Consider the following 19568-nt stretch of genomic DNA (forward strand, 5'->3'; position numbering starts at 1 on the left):
CAGTAATCTTTTGTCCCTTTTTGAATATTGGCGTCGCCCCACCCCCCATTTTAATTATTTAGTTATATAGCCCGGCGGCATGGTTAGCGCTGTCGCCTCACAGCAAGAAGGTCCTGGGTTCGAGCCCCGGGGCCGGCGAGGGCCTTTCTGTGTGGAGTTTGCATGTTCTCCCCGTGTCCGCGTGGGTTTCCGCCGGGTGCTCCGGTTTCCCCCACAGTCCAAAGACATGCAGGTTAGGTTAACTGGTGACTCTAAATTGACCGTAGGTGTGAATGTGAGTGTGAATGGTTGTCTGTGTCTATGTGTCAGCCCTGTGATGACCTGGCGACTTGTCCAGGGTGTACCCCGCCTTTCGCCCGTAGTCAGCTGGGATAGGCTCCAGCTTGCCTGCGACCCTGTAGAAGGATAAAGTGGCTAGAGATAATGAGATGAGTTATATAGTCCCATGTGCCCCCACCCCCCAAGTTGACAAATCCTTTTTGGTCAAGGTGATTGGAGAATGTTTTGTTCATTAATGCAAAATAAAATTTATCAGTGAACATATATTTAACAATATATAATGCAGTTAACACCTACTGTATAATGGTTAACTATGTTTATCAGGATAAGAGGTTTTATTCTATCCACATTCACTGGATATGAGCAATTGCGCACTCTGATTGGCTACTCTACTACTAGGCTATCAGCTCATATACCATGAGTAGAGAAAAACAAAATGGCGGAGCATGTTGCTGAACCATCCAAGGACGAAATAAAAATTCTACTCGCAAACAAAACCCCAGAAAATAAAAAAAAGCAACAAAATATGGAATAAAAGTATTTGATGGTAAGAACACATCTTTATTTTTCAAGAATTATGATAGCAATTTGTGAAAAATGCTGTCATTTCACCAGTTTGTTTGCATTCTAAGCGGAAATTTTGTCTGACATTTTATGTAGTTTTTATCAAATTTGCAAAAAATAAAAATGCTCTGTTTCTCAAAATCCAGCGAATGTGGATATACTGTAATAAAACAGTTATTCCACTCAATCTCGTTGTACATGGCTTATAGCCAACTTGGTGCTACGCACGTCATCGGCTATCAGCTCAGAGATACGACTCGATTTCATGGAATAACTTAATTAGTCTGTTAAAACAAAGTGACTTGCACTTCACTGGAACTGTACAATACCAGTGAAAAGTTTGGACACACCCACTCTTCTTTTTTTTTTTTTACTATTTTCTACATTGTAGAACACTACTGAAGGCATTAACAATATGCAATAACATATGGAATATATATGGAAATACATGGTAAACAAAAAGTGTTAAAAACAAAATGTGTGATATTTTAGGTTCTTCAAAGTAGCCACTGTTTACCTTGATGACGCTTTGCACACTATTGGCATTATCTTAACCAGCTTCATGAGGTTGTCACCTGGAATGCTTTTCAATTAACAGATGTGCCTCATCAAAAGTTAATTAGTGCAATTTCTTGCCTTGTATTTGAGCTCAAATGGTAAATAATAAAAATTCAGTAAATAGCCCTATTCCACAACTATAGTAATCCATATTATGTCCAGAAACCGCTCAACTAAGAGAAACGACATCCATCATTACTTTAAGACATGAAGTGTCTTTTAATTAATAATTATAAAGAAAAAAAAACATTGAATTAAAAGGTGTCTCCAAACTTTTGACTAGTACTGTCTGTCTTTGCTCAGTTTCTTTCATTAGACTTTGTCAATCCTTCATGATCTGTAAGTCTTTTAGGATGATTGTCAGTTTTATAACTTCATACCAGTGAATTAATGAGGCTTTCTTTCAACATTGCTTGGCATGTCTATGTCTGCATGATGTTCAGTGATCCTAAAATTATCAAAAAGGTATGTGGGAAATGTGGAAATGTGCATACCTTTGTGGACACTGGCTTCAATGAGAAGGAATGGGTTTACAGCTAAATGATTCCAGCTGACTTCTTGGTATCCATCCCCTGTTCATGCAGACTTTTTCTCATGACCTCAAGTATGTGCTCCTCATACTTCCCTCATATTAATTGAATGACTTATTCAAATGTTGACATCAAAAACCAAAATTAATTCTGTTCCTATTTTTAAAAAAGTACCAAATTTTGTTGTGTGTATCATTTTCTGAGGTTTTTCATCCAGGCTTTATTGCAGTAAAATTGAAATGACCAATAACTTTGTATGCCTATTTATTAAAAATATTTGTGACCAACTCCGTACCTATACCATATTGTTTCTTTCATTTAAAGGAAATGAAGCAGGTATAATTGCAGCTGCCTTTCCAAGTACTCATCTCATCTCATTATCTCTAGCCGCTTTATCCTTCTACAGGGTCGCAGGCAAGCTGGAGCCTATCCCAGCTGACTACGGGCGAAAGGCGAGGTACACCCTGGACAAGTCGCCAGGTCATCACAGGGCTGACACATAGACACAGACAACCATTCACACTCACATTCACACCTACGGTCAATTTAGAGTCACCAGTTAACCTAACCTGCATGTCTTTGGACTGTGGGGGAAACCGGAGCACCCGGAGGAAACCCACGCGGACACGGGGAGAACATGCAAACTCCACACAGAAAGGCCCTCGCCGGCCCCGGGGCTCGAACCCAGGACCTTCTTGCTGTGAGGCGACAGCGCTAACCACTACACCACCGCGCCGCCCCCTTTCCAAATACTGAACAGTATAAAAACAATCTAAATAAAGCACAAAACGCATTCCACGCTCTATTCTATTGCAATCAGTGTTTTCTAACTTAGTGTTTATCTTGGGATCTTTGGCTATTAGGGTGTTGCTACCTAAAGGGGTTCTGCTTGGAACTTATTTTTTCTTAACAGGGTAAAACACTTGATTGATAACCTTTTTTGGAATATCTGGACTCTTGGGCCTACAGTCTTGTATAAAATAAAGTTCAGTTACTGTTCTTCATTTCCTAACATAGTTCTACTTGGAAAATTTGGTTGTCTGCCAATTCCCACCAACCAGTCAGCTGTCTTTTATCATACAACCTCTACTGACCGGGGAGGATGAAGCCTGACACATCCTTCCTCTGAAACATGTGAAGTCACTCAACCATATCTTTTTGAACTGCTGCTCATGCTGCATCACAGGGCAGATTCACACACTTGGAGAAAAGTGATATCTACCCTCTTCCGCATACATATGCTCACAGACATCCATGATTGGCTAGTGTCACTGTGACTGGTAAGAAAAAGCAAAACGTTTTTATCTCCTGACCACGGATTGCTATGGCATCATCAGGATACGAACTTGTGATCTCCTGGTGATAAGGTGATAATTATTTTCTGTAAAATTATACAGAGAACCTTTAAGAGTTTCGTCAGAAAGCTGTTGAACGACTCATGGCATTCTTGGTTTGGTATCAAGGGCAGTTTCTATGTTCCATTATAAGAAGGTTAAGAGTAAATACAGATGTTGAAACTGTTAACTGATATAATGTACACTTTTAGTGCATCTGCAGTGTATGATGTACTGTTTAGTTACTGTATATGAAACCTCTCTCATTGCCAAACTAGAATTACCCTCATTAAGACTCTCATATGTAATTTCATGTTTTTTGTGAACATGAAAACATCTTCTGCAGTCACTAGTGGTAAACATTGAAAATTGGCCTAAACAACATCTCATATGCCAAACTAGAAACAAATCATACATGTGCAATATATACCGTACTGTATATACCTGAACAGAAATCTTTTTTTTTTTAAGCATGCTATTCTTCCACCTCAGATCCTATTGCAAATCCTCATCAATTTTGGAGTGAAGCACTTGAGAGTCTTTTTTCTGCATAGAGAGAGGAGACAGAGTGAGGATCACACACAAGCAAGGACAGTGAGGAGGAGGTGGGTGTGTTAGCATGTGAGAAAACGACAGCAGGCAAAGGGAGGGAGTCAGTGAGTGGAGAGATATATGAAAAAAATATCTCCAGAAGATTGCAGACAACACAGTCGTTTATTTTAAACAGAAGATTGACCATGTTGCTGCAGACCATCTTCATGCTCTCTGCAACTGTTTTCTTTGGATATCTGGAAGGTAAGAGGAAAGAAATGGCACTGCTGCTTTGAGATGCTCTGGAGTTTGCATTAGTGGGATGTCGAAAATCGGCACGGGGAACAGATCATGGTGGAAGGAACAGAGTCGTATCTATTTGGTATAATGTGCTTTTGATGCTAATCAGCCATGTGTGCTGATAAGAAAGAGGCTGTTCTGTGTTACTATGCCAGCCACAGGAAAAATCTAGCACATTAGCTTGTTTTTCTTGGCTCTGCATTTCTAATCATTACAATAACTGTAGTGTGTCATAATCCTCATATCTAATGAAGGATTCATAAACATGAATATGTGAAGGTCATTTGTGTCAGCCATGTTGCATTATGCTTAAGCAGTAACATAACACGTGGATGTAGAACACAACCCATGTACTAAATGTATTTATTTTCACTGTGCATTCCAGCCATCCCGGATTTTCATATATTGGAAGTATTCCCAATGGTGGGAGATCAAGAATGGCAAAGTTCAAAAGATTTCAAGATGATGTGTGTCTGAAAGTTTGTTGTCGTTTTGGAAAGTGTTATTAAATAGTATCTCTTTGGCAGGGAAGGGTGTTCAGATGCAGCGGGACGTTCAGTGTTGTATGCAATACTCACAGCAGAATGTGCGGACCAAAGACGTTCTTAAGTTTGAGGTGCAGACAGAGGGGCCAGACTGCAGCATAAAAGCCATCATGCAAGTATTTCAGGCATCTTGAAACAAACAATCACATCACTGGAAAACTGTGCCTTTTTAAAAAATATATATATCATGCAGTCCTTGTAGGTCGTATATTTATTATGAAGTGTGGTTGTCAGTCAAGAATGTACTCTAGGCTAGATGAAAAATAGCAAACAATTTTCTGAATGGGCCAGTTTTTCTGCTGCTGATTTATACGTCCATTATACATAAAAAGGAATATGTGAAGGCTATAAGGAGGTAACTTTGCCTGACTTGTTCTGGCTTTGTGTAAACCTGGACAGATTGTACACTAAGAAGGTGGTGAAGTGTGCAGACCCCAGGGACAGGAAAGTGAAGAGGTTACTAAAGAAACTGAGGCAGAGAGCCAAAACCCACAAATCCATGCAGGTTCTGCCACAAAGACACTTGCCTGTCATGGCAAAGGTAAGCTACTTGAATCACTGTAACAAGTCTATTTTTATATAGTGTAGGGGTCTTGAATCTTATTAAGAAATAGTCATTGTGGCTGCAGGCTTTCATTCTAACCAAGCAGGAGCCTGATTTCACTTGTACACTTGATAATCATCTGGGAGTTGTGCTTCCTATTTGGCTGTAATAAATCTGCAGTCGGGCAGCACGGTGGTGTAGTGGTTAGCGCTGTCGCCTCACAGCAAGAAGGTCCTGGGTTCGAGCCCCAGGGCCGGCGAGGGCCTTTCTGTGTGGAGTTTGCATGTTCTCCCCGTGTCCGCGTGGGTTTCCTCCGGGTGCTCCGGTTTCCCCCACAGTCCAAAGACATGCAGGTTAGGTTAACTGGTGACTCTAAATTGACCGTAGGTGTGAATGTGAGTGTGAATGGTTGTCTGTGTCTATGTGTCAGCCCTGTGATGACCTGGCGACTTGTCCAGGGTGTACCCCGCCTTTCGCCCGTAGTCAGCTGGGATAGGCTCCAGCTTGCCTGCGACCCTGTAGAAGGATAAAGCGGCTAGAGATAATGAGATGAGATGAGAAATCTGCAGTCACACTGGCCATTTTTGGATAAGATTGAAGACCCCTGATATGATGGATGAAAGAATACAACTCCAGACTTGATCTATACACAGTACTACCTAAAGTGCAAATCGTGCAACACAATTATAGTGTGGGTAATATCATAGTGTACCAACCAGTAGTGGCTTGTGACCATACATTTTGGTAGGACAGGAGAACATTATCAACAAACCAAATTAAGTTGATAGACTGTCACACTTGAGTTGTGATATAGGCTACAATCTAGTGAATTTTTAGTGTAACAGGGAGAGACGCACCAACATACAGTCTTTGAGCAATTTGTGTTCAGTACAACAGGTGTGTTTCATATCACCAGTGAGACATACACAGATGAGGTAATATGATTAACCAGGCTTGCCAGATTTCACCAAAAATGTCCAGCACAAGTACATCTTAAAAGACCTGAAACGATCCCAAAAATTTCAGGCATTGGAAAAGGAAGAGACATTTTTCTTCTTTTTCTTAGTCTCTGCATGGGAAACAAGGTCACTATGGGTCACATTTCTGATGAACGGATATTAACGTATTTTACAACAGAAATGGTTTTGTACATCATAGCCACAGTGTATGCATTTAGACTTTGCCTTTGTTTGTGCAAAAAAATTTTTCAATTTAATTCAGATTATCTGCTATAAAAAGATTTTGGCATCTTCACAACATATAAAAGGAGTCTAATTAGGTGTTTTAAAAAAAAGCAACTGTTATTAACTGTTCTGTTCACTGCTCCTCCTCCAATAAAAATGTTCATAGAGCGAGCACAGGGCAGTGTGATTTTCCTGCCTCATTAGGCCTTTATTAGTGCTTCTCCATATTTTTGACCATAGATGCAATGTCTTGGTGCCTCCATACCACATTACATTAATGCAGTAGTTCATGGTAAAGGAGTCCCAACCAAATATCAAGTGTATAAATGAACATACTTTTCAGAAGTTTGACATTTCTGTATTGTAAATCCTTTTTTGATTGATCTTAGGAAATATTCTAATAATTTGAGCTAATGGATTTCTGATTTTCATGAGCTATAAGCCATCTTCTGTTTCTTCTTCCTCCTTGTCCAGTACTGTTGCCAGGTCGGCAACAGTGTCATATTAATTGGAGCATAGTTTTACGCTGCATACCCTTCCTGCCGCAACCCTCCCATTTCTGGGCTTGGGAACCCCCCCCCCCCCACACACACACACACCCCTGTGAGCAATTTAGAGTAGCCAATTAGCCTCACCTGCATGTCTTTGGACTGTGGGGGAAACCGGAGCACCCAGAGGAAACCCACACAGACATGGAGAGAACATGCCAATTCCACACAAAAAGTCCCCATTGGCCACTGGGCTCGAACCCAGAACCTTCTTGCTGTGAAACGACAGTACTAACCACTACACCACCATGCTGCCCAATGAGCTATAAGCCATAATCATCAAAATTAAAAAAAAAAAAGCCTTGAACTATTTTACTTTGTGTAATGAATATATGAAAGTTTACCTTTTTGAATTAAATTATGAAAAAATATTTCTTACTATATTTTAATTGTTTGAGATGCATAGTATAGCACAGCAAGCTCCCATAGGATAAATTAGAACAGGGTCTCAGTGCATCTAACACAATTAACGAGAGGCTTAATAATGAGTTGGATCAGGTTGTGTTAGAAAACTGAACTAGTGCAGGTCAGTGGGTTCTCAGGACTGAAGTTTAGAAACCCTGAAGTAGACAGCATAATTCTGTGAGCAACTTATGAGATGAGAAAATAAGATTGTGAAGTATTAAGAATAATTGCACAAGTGTGGTAGTGCATGTATAGCAGACATTCAAACTATGAATGAAATATATATATCACATTGGGTAAGGAGCCAGTTTAACAAACAGTAGTAAAAAGTGTCCGTCTACCTGATGGCTAAAACCTGCCTAGTCAAATGTGCTTTTCTCACACAATGTCATACTTGGATAATTTTGTTGGATAGCTATGTGATGTATCAGTTTCATTAAGCATGTATCTCAACCACAAGTTATATCATTTTAAAAATCTGGTGACCACCAAAAGCAGAGAGAGAGAATTGCATTTAAAAATTTAATTCCAATTCCACTGAAAGACACCCTGTCTACCTCCATATTTATACCCAAATCTGTTCATGGGGAATGAGTTTTTGGTTTGATTATCATTATCATCCACATCAATCTCTCTCATCACCTGAGGTAAAATCTACTCATGGCCTCATCGTCGTCACCTCGCTTGACTGATCTGTTCATGTTAACATGGATGAGGAAATAACTGCTGATTAATTTTGTTCTGCTCTGTTCACTAAATTTATTAGGCCATTTATTTGAAACATTTTACAACTGTCTTTTGTTAACAGAATTGTTTAGACTTATCCATGTTCCTCATGCACGTTAACATGAACAGAGATCAGTCAAGTGAAGAGACGACGATAAGGCCATGAGTAGCTTTTACCTCAGGTGATGTTTTGCGACATCACATAGCGCGCTCTCTCTCTCATTATCTCTAGCCGCTTTATCCTTCTACAGGGTCGCAGGCAAGCTGGAGCCTATCCCAGCTGACTACGGGCAAAAGGCGGGGTACACCCTGGACAAGTCGCCAGGTCATCACAGGACTGACACATAGACACAGACAACCATTCACACTCACATCTACGGTCAATTTAGAGTCACCAGTTAACCTAACCTGCATGTCTTTGGACTGTGGGGGAAACCGGAGCACCCGGAGGAAACCCACGCGGACACGGGGAGAACATGCAAACTCCGCACAGAAAGGCCCTCGCCGACCCCGGGGCTTGAACCCAGGACCTTCTTGCTGTGAGGCGACAGCGCTAACCACTACACCACCGTGCCGCCCCATCACATAGCTATCCAACAAAATTATCCAAGTATGGCATTGATTGTGTGAGAAAAGCACATTTGACTAGGCAGGTTTTAGCAATCATCAGGTAGACAGACACTTTTTACTACTGTGTTTGTTAAACTGGCTCCTTACCCAATGTGATTTTTGCAGGAACATATCCAAAACAAGGGTAGAAAGTAGCCTAAATAAAAACGTAGAGATGTCAAAGTGCATTGTTGTCCGTTTTACAGAATTTAGCAACAGCAACATAGAATCCTCGGTTCAAGCCTGATCTCTGGTTACTTTCTTTGTAGAGCTGCTGTTCTCCCATGTCTGTGTGGGTTTCCTTTGAGTTGTTTGGTTTTCTCCTACCGCCCAGAAACATGCCAGTAGGTAAACTGCCCCCAGGATAGAATGTGTGTGAATGTGCATGGTGCCCTTTGATGGACTAGCATCTCATATAGAGTGCATTCCCAGGTTAGGCTCCAGATTCACCACAACCCTGACCAGAATAAAGTCATGAGTGAGCCATATGGTTTCCCAGGCTGCCACAAACGTAACAGTTCAGTTGGAGTCCAGTAGAGTTTGTTTTTTTTTGCTGGGGGTTTTGTTTACAAAGGATACAAGTGCTTGTAATTACTTTGTATAATAAAGGCAATGTATTTATTATTACTGGTTTTTTTTGTGTCTCCATCAGATCCAGTAAATAACGGAGAGAATTTGACTGACCACTTTAGCCTTTTCATCTGTCATTGTCTTCTTGAACGTATGTAGATCACTGACTTTCAGTACAGAACTGTATGCGGCTCCTCTAAGATACGTTTTAGATCTCTTTCTAAACTGACTGTTAATCTCTATATGCCAAAGCATTGTTTTTAACTCTGTACTTCAAGCTTGTTCATTCTCTATATACATTATATGTGTATCTTATAAGCTATACAAGCTGTTATATAGAGTTAAAGTGACATGACTGTTCCTGGTTCAAAAACATAGTGCATATTCTATTATGTATGGTAATGCAATCAATTTTTATATATATACAGAAATATTGGAAAATGCTGTGTATTGTTTTTATTTGGGGAAAAAAAAAGAAAGGTGAGTCCTTTATCAAACTAGGCACAAATAGATGTTAACAAATTGAGGAGGGAAAAAAAAATGGAGTGTTGTAGCAACAGTTGTTTTACTTTGGAAGGATAAAGTTCAGTACTGCAATGTTTCTGGGAGCAGTAACAAAACTAGCCTGACACCGACACAACCTCGTGACTAAGACTTAAAAGATATTATGCAAAATAAAAAGTAATCTGGCATATGGTCAAGAATTTTGGTTTTTACAACTGGTTAAAACTTGACAGCTATTCAAGTTGTCAAATGAACAGTTTTTAATTTACACCTGATGTCTGGTAGCTGACTTTCTGGTGAGTACTCCATGTAATTAATGTGAACCCAGTGCATTAAATGCAGATGTACAGACATGTCTTATCACCACACTACTTTCCATGGGTCTTTTTTTTTTCTTTAATCATTAAAATGTTGCACTGTTACATACTTATATGCTGGATTGTTTTGATACAAAAAAAGTAAAACATTTAGTTCCCAGTCTCCAAAAAAAAAAAGTATTAAAAACAGAACAGCCATCTATTAACCAACAGCATACAAGTAAATGTACAAGACTACTTATAAAACCCGCCCAGAAGTCTGCCATGGAATTATTAGTGGAGCTCCCTGCAAGCAAAGCGTGGAGTGAAGCTCCAGACTGAAGAGAATATGATAATGCACAGACCCGATTTTTGATGGCTTTTCTGACCATGTGACGTTCGTATGAACAATGTTCGTGTACCACCACTGGGTACTCGATCGTAAGCGCAATGTCTCTCAGACACTTGACCACCAGACTACGAAGGTAAACAAATACACAATTTTGCAGAGTATTGTTTACAGACTATGCTCTGAATGTTACATACCTTGCTCCACTCAACCAAGTGTGCAAAGCTCTACAAGTTAACAAATTGAGGAGGGAAAGTACTGAACACAACACACTCAACACGCACACACTTTACATTGTGCATGAATGACACATCAGGATGATAGACAAAGCTTTATAACATTCCGCGTGAAACCTCTGACGGAGGCACATGGTGAATATACTGTAAACAGTAATGAGCATCTATAGCATATCAAATACAGCCTCCTGGGCCAACAGCTCTGCCCGTAACATAATGTGTGATAAATCTGGCCACCACTTATGAACACATTTTACACTCGCTCATCAGGAGTTCCTCTTGCTCTCTCCTATAAGCTTTTTGAAAACAAATAACATTAGTGTGTTGACATCTCTAAAAATTTAGAATAGCTGAAAACTTTTGACTGGAAATCTGTACCATCAACATACACTAGTAAAATAACAAGCATCATTTTATACAGGATAGTCCATGTACAAGATATTCCCCTTCAGACTCTCTCCAGCCAAGAAACCATATATAGACTGCTATGAATCAGTTTCTCAATTGATTCTGAATGAAGTCAACAGATGTCTGTCTTAATAACCCATGATAATGTAGGTTAATACAGTACAGATTTCCAGTCAAAAGTCTTCAGATATTCTAAGAATTTTTAAAAGAGATGTCAAATGGACAAATGGATCAAATAAAGTGCAAAAGTGACAGTGTAATAGTGAATAGATTATCTAAACATCAAACAGTAAACTATCAACTTGCTCTGTTGAATTCTCAAATCTGATAGTCAGAATCAGCATGCCTATAAAATTACAGTTTACATTTGAGACTAAATGTTTTGTTTCATGTTTTTGTTGTTACACTCAAAGCATACCAAAATACTGAAATCAAAACTGAAATAAAATGAAAATCAAAGGATCAGTATGATTATTGAAACACTCACTGCACTGCTGAAATTACAGCCAGTGTTACAATGATAATAGAGAGAGAAAAGGAAACATGTGGAGAACCTTTTCTTGGGGGTGGGGTGTCAAGCAAGTGAACAGTCACCTTATCCTGCCTTGAACCCAGGTCTACAGGATACCAAATCTGCACCCTGACCACAACACCAAAAGGTCAAGGTCAAAGTTCTTTGTCATTTGCATGTTTTCACATGTAAACGAAATTTGTGCCTCAGGGCCAGCAGCATATATAAATAGAAGAATTAAAATAAAAAAATAAAATAGAAAAGACAGACGACATGCAGGTTAGGTTAACTGGCGACTCCAAATTGACCGTAGGTGTGAATGTGAATGGTTGTGTGTGTCCGTCAGCCCTGCGATGATCTGGCAACTTGTCTAGGTTGTATCCCACCTTTCGCCCATAGTCAGCTGGGATAGGCTCCAGCTTGCCTGCGACCCTGTAGAACAGGATAAAGTGGCTAGAGATAATGAGATGAGAATAGAAAATAGTGCAAGCATGATTAAAGTGTGTTCAGGTGAACACTGAAAACTTCAATACATGTGCAAAATGAGGGGAGTGGGGGGGCAGCATCAGAGCTTAGGCTTAGTGTTCATTAGTCTCTCAGCTTCTGGGAAGAAGCTGCGCTGGAGCCTTGATGTTTTGGCTCTGATGCTGCAGTGTCTTTTTCCTAAGGAGAGGAGGCTGAATACTGTTTGCTGGGTGAGTGGAGTCACCTATGACATGGGCTGCTCTGCTCCTGCACTGGCTGTTGATGTCTTCTATGGACGGCAGGCTGCAACGGGTGATTTTCAGTGCTGTGCGCACCACCCTCTGCAGAGCCTTCCTGTCCACAGCCGAGCAGTTTCCATATCAGGAGGTGATCAGTGTGCTCTCCACCACACACCTGTAGAAGGTCCCAGGACTGCAGGGCTCAGTCCGGACTGCCTTAGCTTCCTCAAAAAGTAGAGGCATTGGTGGGCCTTCTTGACCACGCTGGCTGTGTTCGTGGTCCACTTCAAGTCACTAGAGATGTAGACCCCCAGGTACTTGATGCTGTGAACCATCTCTACAGCTTCTCTGATGTAGAGGGGGGAGGAGCGTGGTCACCTCTCCTGAAGTCCACAACCATCTCCTTTGTTTTCCCCACATTGATGCAGAGATTGTTGTCCCTACACCAGTCCACCAGGTCCTCCACTTCCTGTCTGTACGCTGACTTGTCACTGTGGGATATCTGTCCCACCACCACCGTGTCGTCTGCGAACTTTGCAATACGACTGCCCGGATGTTTAGCGGAGCAGTCATATGTGAGCAGAGCGTAGAGCAGGGAGCGGAGGACGCAACCCTGGGGGGAGCCGGTGTTGAGGATGATGGTAGAAGAGGAGACGCCATGGATCCTCACTGTCTGTGGCCTGTGTGTCAGGAAATCCAGTACCCAGTTGCAGAGGGATGGTGGTAATCCAAGTGGCAGCAGTTTGTTGACTAAAGTCTGCGGGTCGATTGTGTTGAACGGCAAGCTAAAGTCCAGGAGGAGCAGCCTCACATAGGCATCTCTGCTCTCCAGGTGGGTGAGAGCAGAGTGGACGACGGATGAGATGGTGTCCTCTATGGACCTGTTCCTCCTGTATGTGTACTGGTCTGGGTCTAAATTTGTGCCTACCTTCTCCTTAAATGTGGTCCATGACCAGGCGTTCGAAGCATTTCATAACTATCGGGGTGAGAGCCACCAGTCGATAGTCGTTCATGCTCCTCACTGCTGCACACTTGGGCACTGGGACGATGGAAGATGTCCTCACGCACACTGGCACCACAGCCTGGGAGAGAGAGATATTAAAGATGTCTGTCCACACCTCAGTGAACTCATGTGCGCAGGCCTTCAGGACCCTCTCTGGGATGTTGTCTGGGCCTGTTGCCTTACAGGAGTTGACACGCTGCAGAGTCCTCCTCATGTCATCTGCTGACACGCTGAATGATGGTAGCTCACCCTCTGGGATAGTGAGCCTGGTGCAGGTGGTGGGGGGGCGGGTTCAAAACGGGCATAAAAAGGCGTTGAGGGCGTCTGGCAGGGATGGGTCCTGAGGACACTTGGCGTTCTTCCTGTTGTAACCTGTGGTTGCCTTTATGCCCTGCCACATGCTCTGAGGGTCACTGGATGCAAAGTGGCCCTGGATTTTGTCAGCATGTGCTCTTTTTGCCCATGTCACACCCACTTGGAGGTCTCTCCTCACCGCTCTCAGTGCCAGTGCATCTCCAGATCTGAAAGCTGTCTCACGTGCTCTCAGGAGACGCTGAACCTCACCATTTATCCACGGCTTCTGGTTGGGACGTATGGTGATGTTCTTGGTGGTGGTGACATCATTGATGCATTTCTGGATGAAGCCGGAGACGGCCGAGGTGTACTCCTCCAGATCTACACCTTCACCAGTGGTAGCAGCTTCCCTGAAGACCCACCAGTCCATCCGCTCAAAGCAGTCCTGCAGTGCAGGGACTGCTGTGCTGGCACACACAGTGATGGTCTTCCGTGTTGGCCGGTTGTTTTTCAGCACAGGTTTAGATTAGATAGAACTTTATTGATCCCTTTGGGAAGGTTCCCTCAGGGAAATTAAGATTCCAGCAGCATCGTTACAGGATAAACAGAGAATAGAAAATGGAGAAAAAAACCCTTCTAGATAAATTAAGTATTTACATATACAAAATATAAAAAAAAGAATAAGATATGGGGAAGGGGGACCAGCAGGAGAGACATTGCACTTTATATTGCACATTGTCCAATATTGCTTATTGTTAGGCTAGGCTACTGCTCCTCCCCGTCCTCTGTCCTCCTGTTACCCCTCCTCCCCCCAGAGAGGAGTTGTACAGTCTGATGGCATGAGGGACAAAGGAGTTTTTAAGTCTGTTCATCCTGCACTTGGGAAGGAGCATTCTGTCACTGAACAGGCTCCTCTGGTTGCTGATGATTGTGTGCAGAGGGTGACTGGCATCGTCCATGATGTTCAATAGTTTTTCCATAGTCCTCTTCTCTGCCACCGTCACGCCGACCACAGAGCCTGATCAGGCGGGCCGTTTGTCCAGCCTGGATGTGTCCTTCTTGGATGTGCTGCCCCCCAGCACACCATGGTGTAAAACAGGACACTGGTGACCACAGACTGATAGAACATCCACAGGAGTTTCCTGCAGATGTTAAAGGACTGCAGCCTCCTAAGGAAGTATAGCCTGCTCTGTCCCTTCCTGTACAAGTGTTTGGTGTTGCAAGTCCAGTCCAGCTTACTGTCCAGCCACAGCCCGAGGTACTTGTAGGAATCCACAGCCTCCACCTCGACTCCCTCAATCAGAACTGGTCATGACCTTGGTCTGGACCTCCCAAAGTCAATGGCCAGCTCCTTGGTCTTCAAGGTGTTGAGCTGCAGATGGTTCCTATTGCACCACACTCCTATACTCCTCCTCTCTGTCGTCACTGATTCACCCAACGATGGCTGCATCATTGGCAAACTTCTGAATGTGACACAGCTTCGAGTTGTAGCAGAAGTCCGCGGTGTACAGAGTGAAGAGAAGAGGGGCCAGCACCGTGCCCTGGGGTACGCCAGTGCTGCTAATCACAGTGTCAGACGTGATGTCTTTCAGCCTGTTGTACTGTGGCCCATCAGTGAGGTAGCTGGAGATCCAGGTGACCAGGCAGGGGTCCACTCACATCCTGCTCAGTTTGTCCTGAAGCAAAAAGAGGCTGGATAGTGTTGAAGGCACTCGAGAAGTCCAAGAAGAGGATCCTCACTGTGCCATTTCCCTTATCCAGATGCGAGTGGGCTCAGTGTAGCAGGTAGAGGATGGCGTCTTCCACACAGACACCTGCCCAGTACGCAAACTGCAGACAGTCCTGGGCATGCTGTAACTGGGGTCTGAGGAGGCTGAGCCGCTCCAACATCTTCATCAGATGTGAAGTGAGTGCCACCGGTCGGAAGTTGTTCAGCTCACTGGGCCGATTCTTTTTGGGAACTGGAACGACGCATGATGTCTTCCAGAAGGTGGGCGCACTCCCCAGCTGTAGGCTGAGGTTGAAGATGTGTTGGAGTGGTTCACCCAGTTCAGCAGCACAGGTCTTCAGTAGTTGGGGACACACCTTGTCCGGGCCTGCTGCTTTCCTGGGGTGAAGCTTCTTCAATTGACCTCTGACCTGGTCTGCAATAATGCATGGAGGAGTCTGTGTTGAGGTGGGGGCTGCTGCGATGACTGGGGGGGAGGTGTGTTGAGGGAAGAAGGAGAGATGGCTGCAGTGGGGGGGGAAACGTGGGCTGGTTGAATTGGTTGAAGAACTCCTTCAACTCGTTCGTCCTCTCCACTGTCCCCTCAACGACTCTGGTCTTTGTATTGTTGCCTGTGATGGTTTTCACACCTTCCCAGACCTCCCTCATGCTGTTTTCCTTCAGCTTCTGCTCCACCTTTCTCCTGTAGCTGTCCTTAGCTTCCCTCACGCAGCGTTTTACCTCCTGCTGTGCTACTTTCATTGCCTCCCTGTCCCTGAAGGTGGCCTTCTTCCTGTTGAGGACAGCTTTGACTTTCTGTGCTACCCATGGCTTGTTATTAGGGTAACATTGTACAGTCTTAGTGGGGGAGACCATGTCCGCAAAGAAGTTGAGGTAATCCGTCAGACAGCGTGTCAGCCCCTCTGTGTCCTCACAGTGTGGGCTAAGCAGCACATCCCAGCCCGTGATGTCCGAGCAGTCTCTGAGAGCATCTTCCATTTCAGGGGACCACCTCCTGATGGAGCTAGTTGTTGCAGACTGCCTTTGAACCAGGGGGGTGTACTTTGGCTGTAAACAAACCAGGTTATGGTCAGACTTCCCTAGTGGGGGGAGGGGTGTGACTCTGTATGCATCCCTCACATTAGCATACAGCAAGTCAATTGTCATGTTGTTCCTTGTTGGACAGTCCACAACCTGGTAAAAAGCAGCCAAAGTGGAGTCCAAAGTAGCGTGATTAAAGTCCCCAGAAATGATTATAAATGCCTCAGGGTGCTGTGACGGAGTGAATCCTCTCACACACAGCGGCTGCGTCAGCCCTTGGAGGGATATAAACACAGATGGTGATCACATGACTGAACTCCCTCACCAGATAATATGGCCAGAGGCTAACAGCTAGCAGCTCCAAGTCTGGGCAACATAAAACTGTCTTTACAGAGATATGTCCCGGGTTACAGCAGCGGTTGTTCACGTAAATGATGAGTCCCCCACCTTTGCCTTTCCCGCCTGCTTTAGTGTCTCTGTCGGCTCTCACAGCAGTGAATCCCCACAGGTCCACGTTAGCATCCGGTACAAGGTGTGTTAGCCATGTCTCCGTAAAGATAAATAAGCTGCTCTCCTGATAAATCCGCTGGTTGTTCAGTGCAGATAGCTCGTCAACCTTATTCGGCAGCGAGTTCACGTTCCCCATGATAACCGAGGGAATGGATGGTTTGTAGCACCGCCGGTTGTCTGCTAGCCTAGCCTTTAGCTTAGCTCTGGCTTTGCAGCCCCTGGATTTCCTCCTCAGCTCCGCTGGGATGGGGTGTCATACTCCGGCTCATCCCATTGTTTTCAGGGCCAGCAGCTCCTCTCTTGAATAAGCAAGAAAACTAGCTCCTGGTTGCGTGTTAAAGTTAAAAATATCCATGTGATAAAACACACCATGTCTTTGTAAGAAGAGCAGAAAAGTAAAAAAGGTGGAGAAAAAAAAAAGGTTTAAAGAGCTAAAAACTGCAGAGCTACTGGAGAGGCAGCCGTCTCACACAGCACCCCAGGTTGATGGGCAGGGACCAGCAGAACAGAGAAGCTCAGGTGGGGCCGTGGCACCACAGTATACCCCCCCCCCCCCCTCACTGGTGTAGACCTGGTCCAGAGTATTGCCTCCCCTGGTTGCAATGTCTGTTCTTGTAAAACCAGGGCAGGCAGTCCATCAGGCAGGCATGATTAAAGTCCCCAGCAATCACAAAAAATGCCCCTGGGTGTTGATCCTGCAACTCGCTGACATGCGCGTGCAGCTCCATCAGCATCGTGCCGGTGTGCATGCGCAGAGGAATATAAACAATCACCAGCAGCACTACCATAAACTCCCAAGGCAAGTAATGCGGGCGGCACTTTAGCGACAAACTCCACAGATTCAGAGCAATGCTGGCTTACCAGGACGCAGTTTGTGCACCAGTTCTTGTTGATATTAAAGCACAGAGTCCTCCACCACAGCTTTTCCCTGACAGCTGATCGCGGTCAGTGTGGAAGAAAAAGTAGTCCGTCCAGGTGGTACACGGAGTCCGGCATGTTGTCGTTCAGCCAGGTCTCGGTGAGCAGGAAAGCACAATTCCTCATCTCCTTGTGGAAGTTCAGTCTCAGCCTGAACAGGTCGATCTTGTTGTCCAGAGAGCGGACGTTAGACAGGAGCAGAGTTGGAAGAGCAGGTCTGTTGTTAGCCCTTAGCCTAGCTAGCAGGCCGGCTCTCTTCCGCCTCTGGGCAGACCGTTGTCTCCTTGCGTGCTGCTGTTTTGTTTTCCACCCTCCTTTAGTAGCCCCAAACGTCCTAACGCTGCCTTGATGTCTGGTTTCAGTCCCACATTCAGGTTCCCCAGAATAAATAGGTCCTGTGTGCTGTATTTCAGCCTCAGTTTGTTGCACGAATTAATAGAAAAAGGTAGGAAGGGGTCGTGCGCTAACCGGGAGCCAAGAAGCCGCTGCACCACTGCGCACCGCCATCTGTGAAATGATTCAAAGAGCCAGGCTTCTTGGTATGGTAGTCAGAGCACATACTCAACTGTAGCAACGGGCACTCCGTCACAAGGGTTTACAGTGACTCAAAGTTTGTGCTGAATTCTATAGGTTTTCTGTCACCCATCTCTAGATTTCTTTACAGTTAGGTTGACAAGTATGATAATAGCAGCTCTCACAGTAATGACAGATGGTAATATTAATGCACTCATTCTAATCCATTAGCTTTTACATTTATGACATTTGGCAGACACAAACCCTGGCAATGGCAGCGCTGGGATTTGAACTCACTTTAACTGTCCGATCACTGGCCAGCATTACCCCAGCATTTCTAGATTAAAAGCTCATTCATGGGGGCTTGTATGGCAGATGCATGTAATCTAAGCTTAATAATAAAACAGGTTAAAAGAACGTTATGGGAAAAACAAAAAAAAAAAAACAACCCGTATCCATTTTATTGGAATCTTCCAAAATGATTTTACCTGAATATCCTATACATTAACTTTTTTTTGGTGTTACAGGCATTAAATTTTATATTTACAAAAATAGAATTAACTAAAATGAAGACTAAATAAGTGGAATAACATTCGTAACTGTGAAGGATATGTAAAATTTGATTGTTGTATTTGTTTGTCTGTTTTACAGAGGTGGTGATGGTCATGATCTCATCCTGTCTAATGCGTGTGGGAGACTAAATACCGAAAAATATTTAATTGTAATCTCATGGAAAAAAGTGTACAATCAAAATTCATTAGATTTGTAGTTGCAAAAGCAAAATCAGTATGCTGGTCCATCATGTTCAGTAGGTGTTTCTACTATTACCTTACCATTTTAACCAGCCAGTAGATTTTTCATAACTCCTAGTCTAATGGGTGAATTGAAAGGAAGGAAAATGAATGACATTCTTTTGAGTGTGAGCCAGTTTGTAAGAATGAACATAAAATGTTCCCCCACAAGTATTTCCTTCTGTGCCTATTACAGGGTTAATGGCTATATTTTCTGATGTTTTGGGTTACTCATGAAAAGTTTGTGTTTAAGTATTTGTGTTTTCCATCGCTGACGCTCTTACTTACAATACTTAAACAGTACCATTCTAGCTGCTGTTTAGTATAATGTTATTACATTGTTGTTTCACTGTTTCGATGTCTGAGACCTTCATTCTCCTGGCAGATGAGCTGGTAAGGTTTTTCATTGACCTCAATCACAGAGCTGCTGATCTCAGCATCCAGCTTCTGCAGTTCCTCTCTTGATAGATGTTCCACGATGCCAGCTCCGAATGAATCTCCCAGCACATTGGTGGTGGTTCTGAGGCGATCCCTGTCTCAGTGGAAAGTATAGCA

General features: G+C 43.5%; 2 protein-coding genes across 6 annotated transcripts in view; one reads left to right on the forward strand and one right to left on the reverse strand.

Moving 5' to 3' along the window:
• Positions 1 to 3858: 3858 nt before the first annotated feature.
• Positions 3859 to 9668, forward strand: ccl44 (chemokine (C-C motif) ligand 44). Its single transcript, XM_060941637.1, has 4 exons — positions 3859 to 4060; positions 4624 to 4753; positions 5041 to 5182; positions 9310 to 9668. The coding sequence occupies exons 1-4, from the start codon at positions 4003 to 4005 to the stop codon at positions 9316 to 9318; spliced, it is 339 nt and encodes a 112-aa protein (XP_060797620.1). The 5' UTR covers positions 3859 to 4002; the 3' UTR covers positions 9319 to 9668.
• Positions 9669 to 10103: 435 nt separating this feature from the next.
• The window catches only part of LOC132899604 (excitatory amino acid transporter 1-like), a 36564-nt gene continuing 27099 nt past the window's right edge, over positions 10104 to 19568 (reverse strand). For all 5 annotated transcript variants that reach the window (XM_060941634.1, XM_060941633.1, XM_060941635.1 and 2 more), the window contains one exon: positions 10104 to 19545. In XM_060941634.1, the coding sequence (XP_060797617.1) occupies positions 19347 to 19545 (199 nt within the window). In that variant the 3' untranslated portion in view covers positions 10104 to 19346. The remainder of the gene's footprint in view (positions 19546 to 19568) is intronic.

The sequence above is a fragment of the Neoarius graeffei genome, chromosome 15 (assembly GCF_027579695.1).
Source record: "Neoarius graeffei isolate fNeoGra1 chromosome 15, fNeoGra1.pri, whole genome shotgun sequence".
Classification (NCBI taxonomy): Eukaryota; Metazoa; Chordata; class Actinopteri; order Siluriformes; family Ariidae; genus Neoarius; species Neoarius graeffei.